The sequence below is a fragment of the Falco naumanni genome, chromosome 18 (assembly GCF_017639655.2).
Source record: "Falco naumanni isolate bFalNau1 chromosome 18, bFalNau1.pat, whole genome shotgun sequence".
Classification (NCBI taxonomy): Eukaryota; Metazoa; Chordata; class Aves; order Falconiformes; family Falconidae; genus Falco; species Falco naumanni.
In genome coordinates, this window is record NC_054071.1 from 5,082,336 (window position 1) to 5,096,397 (window position 14,062).

General features: G+C 55.9%; 1 protein-coding gene across 1 annotated transcript; it reads right to left on the minus strand.

The window, feature by feature from the left end:
* Nucleotides 1–1,617: 1,617 nt before the first annotated feature.
* On the minus strand, nucleotides 1,618–13,967 carry CBX1 (chromobox 1). The gene is made up of 5 exons (XM_040617249.1): nucleotides 13,812–13,967; nucleotides 5,589–5,764; nucleotides 4,865–5,042; nucleotides 4,026–4,120; nucleotides 1,618–3,349 (listed from the first exon to the last, which is right to left on the minus strand). The coding sequence occupies exons 2-5, from the start codon at nucleotides 5,726–5,728 to the stop codon at nucleotides 3,205–3,207; spliced, it is 558 nt and encodes a 185-aa protein (XP_040473183.1). The 5' UTR covers nucleotides 5,729–5,764; nucleotides 13,812–13,967; the 3' UTR covers nucleotides 1,618–3,204.
* Between the last annotated feature and the right edge of the window lie 95 nt (nucleotides 13,968–14,062).

The following is a 14,062-nucleotide window of genomic DNA, read 5'->3' on the forward strand; positions in this document are numbered from 1 at the left end:
CCGGCGGGCCAGGCAGCAGCTGAGGGGGGCAGGCGGGATGGGAGCTCCTCGCCTCCGCTGCTGTCACTGGCATGTCACGCCGTGCTGTCAGAGGCGCAGGCTGCCTGCCAGCCCATCATCAGGTGAAGTGCAGCCCTTTCATTTTCCGAGGCAGGAAGCACTCGGCCACCAGCGAGGCCTCGCGCCTCTGATCTCGGTGGGAGCCAGGGCTCAGCGGCAATTCCAGCCGGTGTCCGGCTGCCGCCCGAGCCCTCAGCGCAGCCTCCCACCGCTGTGCTCCCTGCCTGGGACGGTCCCTGGTTTCTGGGGGGACAGAGGAGCTGCCTCTGCCCTTCCCTGCCCCGCTTCCAGCGGTCCAGGTCCAGCCTGGAGCACTAAACCCAGGGAAGCCCCCCACACCGTCGCCCACAGACCTCCGAGCGCATCATGAGGGTTGTGAGACTATTTCCCTGTGCCTCAGTTTCTCCAGGGGACGCATCCTGCCGACACAGTGTCACAGCCAGAGGCTGGTGCCTGCCTGCAGCTCAGCCAGGAGCCCCACGGACCCGGCGCAGCCACAGTCCCACCCCCAGGATGCAGCAACGTGCATCTTCCAGCTCCCTGCTGCGATCGATCGCCCCAGAGCCTCCCCAGGGACCCGCAGCCTTCTTACGTTCAATTAAGTGGACGTTACCCCTTCCATCTCTAGTGATTAATAAAGGTTTAATTGCTGCTTCTGCTGGCTGCTGGGGCAGGGCAGACATTTCCCCGGCCCGCCGGGTACAGGCTGGGCTGTTGTGAATAACCTGCATTTCAACCGGCTGCACAGTTCTTCAGCTCCGAGCGCCAGTGAGGGGCTGGTGGAGCCCCTGCTCAGCCCTGAGCACCACCCAGATCCTCCCCGAGCACCACCCAGATCCTCCCTGCCTCTCCCTGCTCCATCCTGCACCCTCCCAACACCAGAAACCAGAGCCTGGAACCACAAGCCTCCTCCCAGGAACGCTTCAGCCCACTGTGCTGCCTGTACCACTGCGTGGAGCGTCAGCAGAGGACGAGTCTACTCTTCTCCATGCACAGGAGCTTACGGCCCTCAGCAAGCCCATACTAAGAATAACGGGAGGCCATCTCCATCCTCGGCAGAACCATTGCTGGAGCTCTAGAAACCCATCCACCACCACAAAGTGAAAAAGTCTGCTCAACATTCAGGTGAGAATTGAAGTAAAGGTCACTTACCCCACCGCTGGTGCTCGGTCCTGGCTGGGAACACATGCAGCGCACGCTCCCGGCTCAAGCAGCATCTTGCTACACCCAACGAGGTCCCAAATCACAGCTAGTCCTCTTGTCTCCACGGGTGAGACTCAACTCAGGCCTCTAGACACTAACCTCTACGACACTTCTCTTCTCCAGATGGAAGCCAACATAAATCAGAACCTGCCGTCAGCTGCTCCAAAGCTCCTGCCGCTGTCGACACCCAGAGCGGAGCCACCGGCCAACCTGGGCTGCACCAGAGCTACCCGTGCTCAGAGAGGGCCGCGAGCACAGGCTAACTTCCCTCCGGGACCTGCTCTACACCTCGTCACTCATCCCATGCACAAAGAGCTGGAGGAAGGAGCAAGGTAGAGAAGAAAAAAATCAGGATTATAAATCTAAAATTTTATTGAGACAAAAAACTGACAGAGCTTGGTATGAAGTTAAAATCCAAACACGTACTTTACATTTAAACAACGTTTTCACAGAAACCTAAACACATGCTTTTAAAAAAAGGTTTGTACAATGCAAGTCTAGATACATACCACCCTACAAGGAGGTGCCAGGAGTCTGGTGGGGCTCATGACTCCAGACATTAAATAGTTCAGTATTTGTAATAAATCTGATTAAAAAAAAAACAACCACCAAACAACCAAAATCTCAGAAGATTCAGGGTGACACATCCGGCTCCAGCACCAACGTCTGGGCTCCTACAAATAATCACTTGTTATGGGAGAATCTGGAATTGATTTTATGTTTTCTTGTGCTGCTGTTGATTTCCTCCCCCTCCCACAACTAAAGGGTTCCCAATGCCGCTGGCTGGACAGTCAAATTAAGGTGAGAAAAGGAACGAGTAGTCAGAAGTCTCTCTCCCCCCCCTGCCCCCAATTTTGAGAAATAGCACCTTGTAACGGAAAGAAGGGTAGAAAGGCTTTTAAAGGGTTAAAATCCATGCCCGCCCCACACCCCACCCTCCCACGTACAATGCATGTGTCAGTAACTGGCAGTTCTGCTTCAGGACAATACGAATCACAAGTTTGCATTTTCACAAGTCTCCCCTCACCCCCCCTTACCCTCCCCCCCTCCCCCCCGCCCGGTAAAAACTGCTCGCAGGGTGTTGAGGATCTTGGCTCCAGAGATTTGGACATTCACAGTTTCAGTCTCATGTCAGTGTCCCTGTCTCCCTAGTTCTGTCATCAATACTGGGCTCTTTCCCCACCCGCCTTTTTTTTTTTTCTTCTTCTTTTTTTTTTTTTTTTTTTTAAACTTTTTTTCCCTTTTCTGAATTCAGGTTCTAAAAAAGATCTGGAAATGATCTGGAACATTGTCACCAGACCTCATCTCCCTCCCTCCCCAATTAAACAAGAGACCAATTTCCCCACATCCCTCCCCCCAGATCCCCAAACCAATACACCAGTAAATAGCAAAATAAAAATAAAAATTAAAAAAAAAAAAAAAACCAACAAAAAAACAACAACAAAAAACCTACACACATGCTACGCCATAAAAATGCAGAGTTAACACTATTGGGAAGAAGGCTGTGGGTTGCTGAGATGGTCTTTGAAGAATAAGCAGTATCCATCTGCACTCCCTTTCCCCAGCCCACCCATCACCAGTGATAGTCCTTCATGGAAGGGGCTTTGCTTCCTCTCCCACAAGCTGCAAAATCGACAGCCTTGAAACAAATATCCCCATTCCCTCCTCCCACCCCTCGCCGGTATCCCCCTGCCCTTCCCTCCACCCCCACCCCCACCCCCTCCCCAAACTGAGCCGGGCTGGTTTGAATCTGTACACAGCATGAAGCTGCATAAAGCAGTTGAGCAGCTGCAGGGCACAGAAACCATACTGGTCTCTTCAAAGGGCATCTTCTCCAGCCATCTCTACGCTCCCAACCGAGCAGAGCTGCGTTCTCTCCCTCTTGCTCAAACCCACAGTTCAGATCTTTATACAAAGGCTGGCCCGAGCGGGTGCCAGGGGTTAGTTCTTGTCCTCTTTCTTGTCATCGTCCTCTGAGGGGTAGGAATGCCATGTCAACCTCTCCTCATAGAACGAGATGACCACCTGCGGGCACTTGATGTTGGCTTCCTTGGCGGGGACCAGGTCGGCCTCGTCAGAGTTCTTCCTAGAGGCCAGAGCAGAGGTGCAAGTTAGGGTGCTGCGGAGGGGAGGCAGAAGAAGCGGAGACCGGAGAAAAAAACAAGGTGGCAGGTCAACGGAGTCCCTGAGGCGCTCAGGGGATCCAAGCGACCCCTTCCCGAGTGGCTCTGGAGCAGGGAGAAGCAGCACGGGAGCTCGGGAAGGGTTCGGGCGTGAGTTCAGCTCTGTGTTGTCGGGGACGGGGAGAGAAGCCGAACCACCGCTGCGGCCCTGTCCCCTGCCACTCCGCACTTCTGAGACGGTGCAAAAGCAAGTGGCTCCCACACCTGCGCCTGCCTGGTTTGGCTCCCACCTGTGCCAGCGACAAGCCCTGTGTCACTACAGCCGACGGGGACGCGGTCATCATCACGGCTCTCCTCTGGGCGCAGCCTTCCAGAACTGCAGCCCGTGCCATGACACCGTGCCCCTCTCTCTCCCCAAGCTCGCGCCTGCTGTGGGGGGACATCTTAAGAGCCACACAATCCCGAGGGCCCTACCTGCTCGTTTCACATCCACGTTAGCCTCAGCGCAGAGGGGTCACCTCAGGCAGCAGCGCCATCGCCAGAGATTTCATGCCAGGTAGCAGGGACTCCCCAGGTGCAGGTCCTTCCCTCTCTGGCACAGAATAAGTGAAGAAGTGACAGACACAAAGACACACTCACCACTTCATCAGGAACATGAGCTCCCCGCTGGAATCTGTGGCACCAATGATTCGCTCTGGCTCAAATCCTCGGGCAAAGCCTCGTGGTTTCTCCGACTGAAAAGAGACAAGTTTCCACTTGCAGCATCACCAGGGTAACAGCCACAGCTGTTTCTGGTCACCAGGACAGGCTGGTGGCTGTTCAGAAAGGCTCTGCATACCAGATGCTCGGACTATAACGACTGAGGCCAGCGGGGAACTGAGAAGACTACTCAGGTGTGAACCCACCACACAGGTGACCTCCTGCCAGGCCCCGGGCAGCGTGGCCCAGCGTGCTGCTGCTGCTGTTGCAAACAGAGGATTTGATTTCCAAGGCCCTGCTGGTCAAACTCTTGTGCCGGCCAAGATTCAGCAGCTCCGGGGATGAAAAGAGCCTGCAGAGCCTTTTACTGTTCCTTTTCCCCAGCAGCTATGCACACCCTGAGCAGGAGGCTCTCTGCTTCACCCTGTTCCCCTCTCCAAGGGGCAACAGGCAGCTCCTGCCGCCTGTTTCACCCCTTCTGCGGCTCTTCGGGAGAAGTTTGGGCTCTGCACCCTTCTGGTTCAACAACTGGCCTTTCAGTTTAGTGCTAGGACTGGCTCCGGATTCAGAGGCCCAGCTCAGCCAACAGCTCATGCCTCCTTCCGAAAGCTACGGCTTTCCAAAAGCACTGCAGCTGCGTCTTGTTGAAGTTCAATAGTTTCCCCTCCGTGCAGGAGAACAGTTTGACTGAGGTTTTGCAGCGCAGCTGCTCTAGCTACTCGACACTGTGCCCAACGCAGGGGTAAGGAGGTGAGCACAGAACCCCCACTCTGCCTCACCTCCTCCTTCTTCTTCTTTGGTTTGCTCTCTTCCCCTTTATCCTCCGTGTCAGACTCCGCCTTGCGCTTGCTTCCCTCAGATTTCTCACTCTCATGTGCAGTTTTCTGGGACTGAAGGAACTCTGCAATGAGGTCTGGGCAGTCGAGGTTCTCCTCTGGCTCCCATGTGTTATCTTCACTGCAATCAAAGACAACAGCTTAGTTTTACAACGGGGCAGCTGGCTGCAGCTTTCCCTGCCAAGGAAAGAACTGGACACCAGGTCATGCGGAGATGCTGAGAGAACCAGCAGCCTGGATGTGGGTGTCCTTGCCCCACAAGGCGGGACCCTGCCCCGATCCGGGCAGGGATGCCAGAGGGCAGGGCAGTTACTTCCTTTCTCAGGGAGAAACACAATTCATTTTATCCAGCTGCCTCTTTCCCACTAGGTTTAAGGCAGGGAAGCCCCACCAGGGCGCTACACAGCCTGTCCGTATGTCCCAGAAATGGGACTTTCTCACCCAGGCTGTGCTCTCCTCACCCTGACTACAGCTCAAGGCATTTAGCACTGCTGGTTTTATCATTATGGCTGCCCTTGGCCTGTTGGCTCCGTTTTACAGATAGGAGAGGAGCAGGGAGGCTGAGCCACCTGCCTGGAGGCTTCGGGAGCCAAAGGAAGAAGAGATGCTCGCGCCGGAGCAGCCCAGCACCCACCCTGTAGCAGCAGGCAGGGAGGGAGGCACTTACTCCGAGAAGCCTTTCCACTTCAGCAGGTATTCCACTTTGCCCTTTACCACTCGCCGATCCAGGACCTTCTCCACCACATACTCCTCCTCCTCTTCCTCTAAGACCTCTTCCACTTTCTTCTTGTTCTGTTTTTTTCCCATTGTGCTGGCCAGTTTTTCAGCTTACGGGCGACGCTGCTAAAAGAGGAGCGAGAACCACACGTTTGTGTCAAGGTCAGGTTTGCCTTTGCCAGGAAGCAAACATGCTGGATATACAGAGGCAAAGCAGCGCAGGAATGACGCTTTGGAGAAAACAGGCGCATACGAAGTAGGTAACACCAAAAGATGGGCCAGGATGGTCTTCCCTGCCGAAAAGACAAACAGGAATCTCCAGCAGGAGCTGCTGCATTTACACGATGCCTTTTTGACACACAGCTTTGGCCTTTTTGTTTCCCCAGCACCTTCCTTTACCAATTCCATCAAGACCCTGCCCGATTCCACCCATACTTTGTTCCTGTTTTCAGCACGTCATGTTGTGACCCCGCTGCTCTTCTGTTGCTCACTGGCCTCCAGAAGCGAAGCAGCATCCTCCATCAGCGGCTCCACACCTTCTCCTTCCTCTGCTGAGTCCCATGTGTCCCCCCCAGCCTGTTATCTCCCCTTTCCTCACCTTGCTCACCTGCCCTTCAACTCAGTTCAACCCTGCCCTGAGCTGCAGAAAGCATTCGCAGAGCTGTGCAGCAGCGTGAGGGAGACAGCGCACTGTTGATATTAACTAAAAGTTAATAAATAGTTAATCCAAGTTAAATACAAGTCACAGTCCCTGATACCAAGCTCCCCACGTTCATTTCTTTGCCAGTTCATGGATGTGCACTCTGGGATATTTACCTAACTGACCAACCCAGACGATGCTTTTTTTTCTCCTTATTTTCCAGAGATGTTTAAAGAGTCAAAAATTCCTACACACATACCCAGTGCTCGCTGGGAAGCAGCGCAGAGCTAGGAGAACTCTCTGGCCCGGCACAGCCCAAGGCTACCTGCCACAGATGCCACAGCACTCAGGTAATGCGTGACCGGGTGGCCCTCGGCACAGCTCTGTTTTCCACTCGCATGGAGGTGACTGCAGAGGAGGAGCAGCCCTGCCAACATGCCGGGCGCTTCCCCCAGGCTGAAACGAAACACCTCAGAGAGCCAAAAACCACAGAGAGGCCCCAATTCCCTGCCGAAACCCAGCTCGGACCAGTAAGAGCACCGCAGCTGGGCAGAACCTGGGTCACAGCCTCTCCCTGCTGCTGCCGGCACGGTTGTCCATCTCGCCCCTGCCCTGCGTCTCTGCGGTGGGGCAGGTGGCTCTGCTAAAAACGCCCCCTGTCCTTCCAAATGCCCTCCAGCCACTTCTTGGCTGGTACCAGTTACACCAACAGGTCCCAGCCCCGCAGCCCAGATCCCAAGCCATCACACGGCCCCGCAAGCAGAAGAGCCAAAGCATCTGCTTGTGCAAGAAGGAGGCGCAGGAAGGGTTTTTTCTTCAGGTTCAAGAAAAACACAGAGCCCTCCAGCACCCTGACTTCATCGCCAGCCTCTGCTCCGAAGAAGTCCGTGCAGCCAGCCGAGCATGCCGAACGAGTTGCGCTGATTTAGATCAACCGAAGGGTCAGGAGGTTCCGAGTCTCCTCATCCGTTATCTCCGATAAGCAGCTGTGCCGCCACAGAGCGCCATGGCAAAGCTGGCAGGGGGACCCACACCGCCTGACACCAACTCTGCACCTCGGCCTCCCAGCACCCCACCCTGCTGAACCGCTGCCCAGGGAGCTGTCACAGCCTCAGAGCTGAGGAACATGACTTCTTTTTCATTCCAGTAAAAAATACTTTCTTCCTTTTTTTTTTTTTTTTTAAATTCCAGTAAAATACGTATTTTCTGCCAAGCAAAATGATTGGTGAGCAGGTCAAACATCACCTGCTCAGAAACCTTCATTTTGCCACTCAGCTTATCACGAATATTCCAAAACAAATTTCAGCTGGCAAAAATCCATGCAAATCGGGACGGGTTTACATGGCAAACCAAAAATCCTGCCGATTTACGCCGGCTGAAGGAGATGTCAAGAGCTCAGCGACAGCCTCAGTTCTTGGGGTACAGCTGGATGAGCTCCCTTGTGCAGCTGCCGTAAGCATAGCCTTCAAAGGAGAAGGCTTAAAACCAGGTTCTGCAGAGCTCAAAAGGCCACCAGTTCAGACCAGCGGGAGCCACAGCAGAGGACAGGAGGGAGCTGGCATGCTCCAGACCACCCCACCTCTGCTGTTGTCTCAGACAGGGCTCGAGGGCAGCCGACGAGCTTGGAAGAGCGCAGAGGGAGAAAGCAGCGCTTCTCGGCTTGGCAGGTGCTGGACCAACGTGTTTATACTTTGGACCCCGCTGCTGCTTTCAGCCTGACCTTGGCGTACAAGCTCTGCCAGCACCCGGGCTCTGGCGACGCGACCAGCCCCTGGCCACACTTGGGCTGTAGAAACATCTTCCCTTTATCCCCCAAGCCCTGCACGCACCAGCTGCGAGGGGACCACAGCCTCTCCCCCCCCCCAGCAATGTCAGGGTGGAAGGAGCAGCGAACACCTCACCCCTGCCACGGCACCCAGAGCTGGGGCTGCTCGGAGCCAGGCCGGAGAGGCTGCCAGCACCTCGGGGTGCTCGGTGGTCACGGAGCAAGCTGGGAGGGCCCAGGGCCCCACATCACAAGCACTTTCCTTCTGCTCATGTTTAGCACTAGATCTCTCCATCTTTCTTTTGACTGGTGGTCTCAGAAGAGAAGTTGGCACCTGAAGAGGCTGCAGAGCAGGCAGGGAGAGGGGAAGAGCTTGTTCTGCTACCGCACGTGCTGCGCTGTGCTTCAGCGTCCACCAAAGGTGCAAACTCAATCCCCTCGAAGCGTCAAATGAAGTGAGAAGCTCCCTGCCCTGTACAGACCAGCAGCTGGGGTGGTGGCAGGGATATTCCACAGACAGGCACTGCTTCCCTAGTCAGTCCTTTATTCAATGCCAGAGGACACCCAGCGCCCCCCCCCCCCAGGGATAAAGTTTCATTGCCCTGTTCAATGGGGAGGTGGAACCAACCACCTGGAAACAGCCCACTAAAACGGAGCCACGCAAGATGCATCAGAGAGGCTTTTCCCTCCTGAACTCCTGGGCTGAAATACACTGACAGCATCTTTAATCAGCTGCCAGACGGAGGCCAACCCGAAGCAGCAAGGCTCCCGGTCGCCCGCAGGCTCCCGAGGCGGCGGCCAGGCTGCCTGGCACCACCTCAGCTGGTGTGCAACACAACAGTGCGAAGCCTCCGACCCACCGCCAGCATCTAATCCCCGAGCAGGAGCCAGCGCTGCAGCAGGAAGCCCAGAGATCGTGTTTCTTGGAATTCTTCAGACAGTTCCTTCCTCCCCTCCATCCTCCTCCTCTGGCACCATGTGGCTGCTGGAGAAGGGGGCCAGAGCCCGGCGCTGGCAGAGGAGATGCCCAAGAAGGTGCTGTCGCAGCTCTGGCTACTACCAGCAAATAAACCCCGAGACAGCCTGGAGGGGCAAGATCTCGGGCCTCCCCTCTCTCAGCAGAGATTTCTGTTCAGCTGCAGCCAGAAGGACCTCACTCAAAAGCACTGTGGTTATTGCTTGGAGATGGACTTATTTTTAAGGCACCTAAGGATGCTCAGGTGGATCACGCAGCTGCTTGAGCGGCTTCCTAAGGAGGCAATTGGATCAAGAAGTCTAACGGTAAAGTCTGGCCAAGATGAGCTCGGAGTCGCTAGAACTAGAGGTGGTGTGTAGGATGGGCAGGTGTGGAAAGGGGAACGGAGAGAGGCAGTAGAGCAATGCAACGCTGCAGATCCATGGCTTTATTGTGGTAAGCGCTGGGCCAAGACGATGCAAATCCAAGGCCAGGAGCACTTTGAGAAAAAGCTTGCCAAGGGAAGGATAAATATTATGCCCACTTATTATGCCACTGCAGTGCAAAGGGTTGCAGTGACCGTACCTTAAGCGTACGACAGGCAGCGACCCCTCCAAGGTCCCCAGACACTCGGGGCTTGTCCCTTGCAGCAGATACTTCCCCCTTTCTGCTAGAAGCGTTGACACTGCAGAGTCCCAGTGTCACCCCCTGGCACGGACCTGCTCTGCCTCCGTGGGTTCGCAAGATGCAGGCGTGGGGCTGGCACCCAGCTGCCTGCTGACGAGCCGGCCCCTCGGCACCCACCACAGCTGGTTTCGCCTCCAGAGCCTGCATGCCGGGAAGGTGCTCTGGGCAGGTAAGGCCAAGCTGTAGTTCGCAGCATCTGCTGCTCGGCACGGTACAGTTTCTAGCGTTCAAGCCAGCAGCACAGAGACAAGCTGCTGCACAGGCCTCTCGCTGCACTGCAGTCAGAAACGCAGCCGAGTGCGAGAAAGGGACTCCAGCCCCCCCGGGGGTACAAAGTCAGTGCGTGGCTTTATCTGCGGAACATCTGACTGCTCCCCACACCCTCTTCCTTCGCGTCAGGAATGCCTCTGTGCAACAGAGCGCTCAACAAAGATTTCAGCCTTCTGTGACATCCAAACCCTCCAATTTTAGGTATTAAAAACAAACCACAGCCACCCAAAGCACTGGCTGGTTTCTAGTCTCTGGAGGAAAGGGGAGAGGTTGAACCATCCCCCTCTGTTTGGAAAGGCAGCGCAGGGAAGCCTTACCCCGCGCTCTGCTCCCGCAGCCTCCAGAGCTTTCAGATAAACCCATTTCACACACAGAGTTCCTACATGCAGAGGTGCAGAACGAAGCCATTTCATTTTGGGAAGGACAGAACTCCTGTTACATTTACACGAGCAGTCTCATGTCTACAGAATTTGGGGCTAGATGACTCCTGCCTGAGAGAGGTCTAACCAGAAGCATGTTTCCTAAACTTCTGCTTCAATTTTCTGTACTTAATGCATGAAAAAAAGTCGGCATATACCAAAAAACACAATTTCAAGACAAATTCAGGATGGGCCTATGCCCAATCTTTCAATTTTCATTTGCTGCTTCTTACCCAACACTAAAGGCAAAGCTGAAACCCTTTGTGAGGAGGAAAGCAGAACAGAGCAGAACAGCTTCTTGGGTCTGCAGCTAAGAGGAAAGGACCCAGGGCACATCTAAGCCACTAGAAAAAGAATTCCAACTCCGGTAAAAGGCTGTGAAGGAGGAGGCCCAGCACAAAAGGAAAGTGTGTAGGAAAGACTGCGTTACTGGGGCAAGAGGAGCAGGCAGAGGAGCAAGAGCCAGCGCTAGCAGCACATCGTCGCAGCAGATCAGAGCGAAGCACGTGCTGGTATCGAGAGATCTCCTGGAGAACAGCATCCAGGCGGGGAAACCAGAGAAATACCAACAACACCCAGCCCCGCTGGCTGGGACGCTTTCTTTGGAAGATCGTGAAGCTCTACCTCGTACCCTTCCGTGATGCCTGGCGCTAATCTTTCCAGTAGAAAGTTTAACAAAGAAAAGGAAGAAAAACGTGGAGACCCAGAGGTTTAATTTAAGTACAAACTAGTTCCATCAGCTGCATCTTAAAGGATTAACAGTTCAGCTCAGCTTTATTGAGTTTTAAACTTAAAACATTTCCTCCTTCTGCCTTTCTCAAACTTGGCTAGGATCACTCATCTCTTTAAAGACTTATGAGCATGCCAAGTTTATTCCACACACGCCAGGGAAAGGCAGCAGGCATCTTTCTTTTGAAGTGGGAACAAGCATGTTAAGTCTTCCACTCTCCAGAACCTGAAAACAGCAGAAAACAGTTCTGGAAAGTTTGAGTGAAAGCTCAAGCCTGTGAGCAGGGACCAAACTAAAGAAAAGCCACAACCTTCAAGCTCAGCCACATCATTTCCAGTTAAATTCACAATCCATGAGAGAATGAACCTCTGGATTTAAGAGACACACACATGCAACAGTAGGAATGTTACCTCCTTGCTGGAAAAAAAAAAAAAGAGAACCTGAGGTAAGAAATCCCGTCACGCAGACAGGAATTTTGTTATGTGGCAGCAGACACAACTTCTGAACTCCTCCAGATCAGAAAAACACTGATGGCATTAGAGCAGGGATTTACGTTCTTCTTCTCCTTTTTTGTATAAAGACGATAAAACATCGCCCCAGGTGCTGCAGGGTTCCCAGCTTCCCAGTGCCCCTGCACCACCTCCCTCTCCACATGCAACCCCAGGCCCCTACAGCACCGTCCCCTGCCAGCCCTCATCCCTAGGGACACAGGGACCACCCGTGGGGGCACTTCCCCAGCAGCCCCGTGCCCAGGAGCTGCCTGCCAGCGCCCACAGGCCCTTCACCTGCTTATTTCTGCATTTCAGTGGCGCTGGGCAGTGGGGATAGAGCAACTACAGCTGTTCTCATCATTTTCACTACTAAGATCACGAGCACCGATAGGAAACCGCGCCTGGGTCACAAACCCAACGGGGGCTGTTGACTACAAACATGCCCATTGCAAACACCTTCTCTCTCAAATGCACGAGGGATTTCTGAGTTTTATTTATATTTTTTTTAAGTTAATCAAATCTTTTACAGATAAAGCCTGTAATTATTCAGCCAGAAAGCCCTTTTATAGTTTGATCTCTGTTTTGTAGGGACAACGTAAATGCTCGCTGCTTCCAAACTGATCAACCCCAAAGCTAAGAGCACTGCCCCATCCCTGGGATCCTCACACTCAGCCCTCCATCCCTGATACTCCCCACTCAAACTCAGGCCACTTTTTGGTCCCTGCCACCTCCTCCATGTCACAAGGGAGCGAGTCAGCTTCACAGCACAGCCCCAAGCCAAACCCCACTGCCGTCCACTCGCTGCCGTCCACTCGGCAGCCCCACATCTGCAAAGGTTCGCCACCTCCTTGTCCGGAGATACAAACCCCATATTGCCTCCAACGTCTTCCCTTTCCAGAATTCCTACTCTTCCCCCAAACGCTTCTTAATTGCCCTTCCGAGTGTGGCTTGACTCACCCCAACTCTCAAACCTCCTCCGCCGGCAAAGGGGCTGGAGAAAGCCAGTCCTGCCAGGGAGCTGCCCCGACACCCACCCCACGCTGCGGGTGAGCAGGGACTCGACCCAAACCCAGCTCCTGCTGCATCTCCCCCCTCATCTTCCCCAACGCATTCCTGCTTCCAGCCCACCAGCCCCAACCTCCCTTTTGCACCTCCCGCCAGCCCCACGCCGAGGTCCCCACAGGAGAGCTCTCCCCCAGCCCCAAGGCCCCACATCCCCCCCAGCTCGCTCCCCAGCAGCTCTCCTCCCCCTGCTCCCTGCCTGCCCGCAGCCTGTTGAGCGCCTTCCCGCTCATTCTCCCCGCCAAAAACTGACACTCGTCCCCTCCCCGCTCTCAGAGTGGCCAGAGCCTGAATCCCCCTTTCCTCAGCCCCTCTTTCCCCCGAATCTCCCCCTCCCCCCGGCAGCATCGCCCTCCCCTTCTCCCCATCCCAGAGGCTTCATCAGTGCTTTTTTGAAGCACCGCATGCGAGTGCCCCTTCCCCCCCCAGAGCAGGGGCTCTGCCCCAGCCTCTCCGCTCCCAAAGGGCATTTCCACCCCCCCAGGCCAGCCCCCCTCATTCTCCCAGCCCCCTGCAGCAGCCCCTTATTCTCTCCTCATGCCCCAGCCCCCCAACACCCACCTTTCCCCCTCTGCCCAAAGGCACCCCCACACCTCTCCCTCCACCCCCAGCTCATCCCCTGCCCCATGGCCCAGCTTCGCCCCCCGCCCAGCCCCTCCTCACCCGGCTCCCCGCCCCCCGCGGCTCCTGTGAGGCACGGCCCTACCAGCACATCCCCCTCTCCCAGCCCCCCCAACCCACCCCCAATGCTTCTCCCAGTGCCCCAACCCCCCCCCTTTCCACTAATCCCCCAGAAACTCAAACACTCCCTTTCCACTACCCCCCCCCGCATCCCCAGCCTCCTCCCTCTCCCAAAACACCCCTCCCAGCACCCCCACCCCACACTAACGCTTCTCTCAGCGCCCCAACCCCTCCTTTCCACTGACCCCCCCAGCCCCCCAACCCCCTCCTCATTACCCCTCCCCAGCACCCCAAATACCCTTCCACTAACCGCCCCCCCATGCCCCCCAGCATCTCCCCCCATCCCCGAACGGCCATCTCACCACCCCGAACACCACCTCCCGCAGCACGCACGCCCCCCCCCCCCCACCCCGGCCCCCCCCAGTAACGCCCAGTCCCTCCCAGCATCGCCCCCGCCCACGGCCCTCGCTCACCTTGCACAGCCCCGCCAACGGTTGCCGAGGGGAAGGGGCCTGCGGGGGCGGGCGGGCGGGGCGGGTCGGGTGGCGCCGCGGGCCTGGCCGCTCTCCGTCCGCCTCCCTCGAACAAAAGAGCCCGGCCAGCCCCAGTACCCGCCGCCCGCGCCGCGCCTGCGCCGCGACCTGCGCCCGCCGCCCGCCGCGGGGCACGCCGGGAGCCGTAGTGCGCCCCCCGCGAGGCACGCCGGGAGCCGTAGTGCGCCGCC

Bases quoted from the DNA above. Each gene is read 5' to 3' on its own strand.
- CBX1 (XM_040617249.1), bottom strand. From the start codon at position 5,728: ATGGGAAAAAAACAGAACAAGAAGAAAGTGGAAGAGGTCTTAGAGGAA. The intron at 5,043-5,588 runs GTAAGTGCCTCC...CTTTGATTGCAG, and splicing joins AAGTGGAAAGGCTTCTCGGA to TGAAGATAACACATGGGAGC. The intron at 4,121-4,864 runs GTGAGGCAGAGT...GTCTCTTTTCAG, and splicing joins CAAAGAAGAAGAAGGAGGAG to TCGGAGAAACCACGAGGCTT.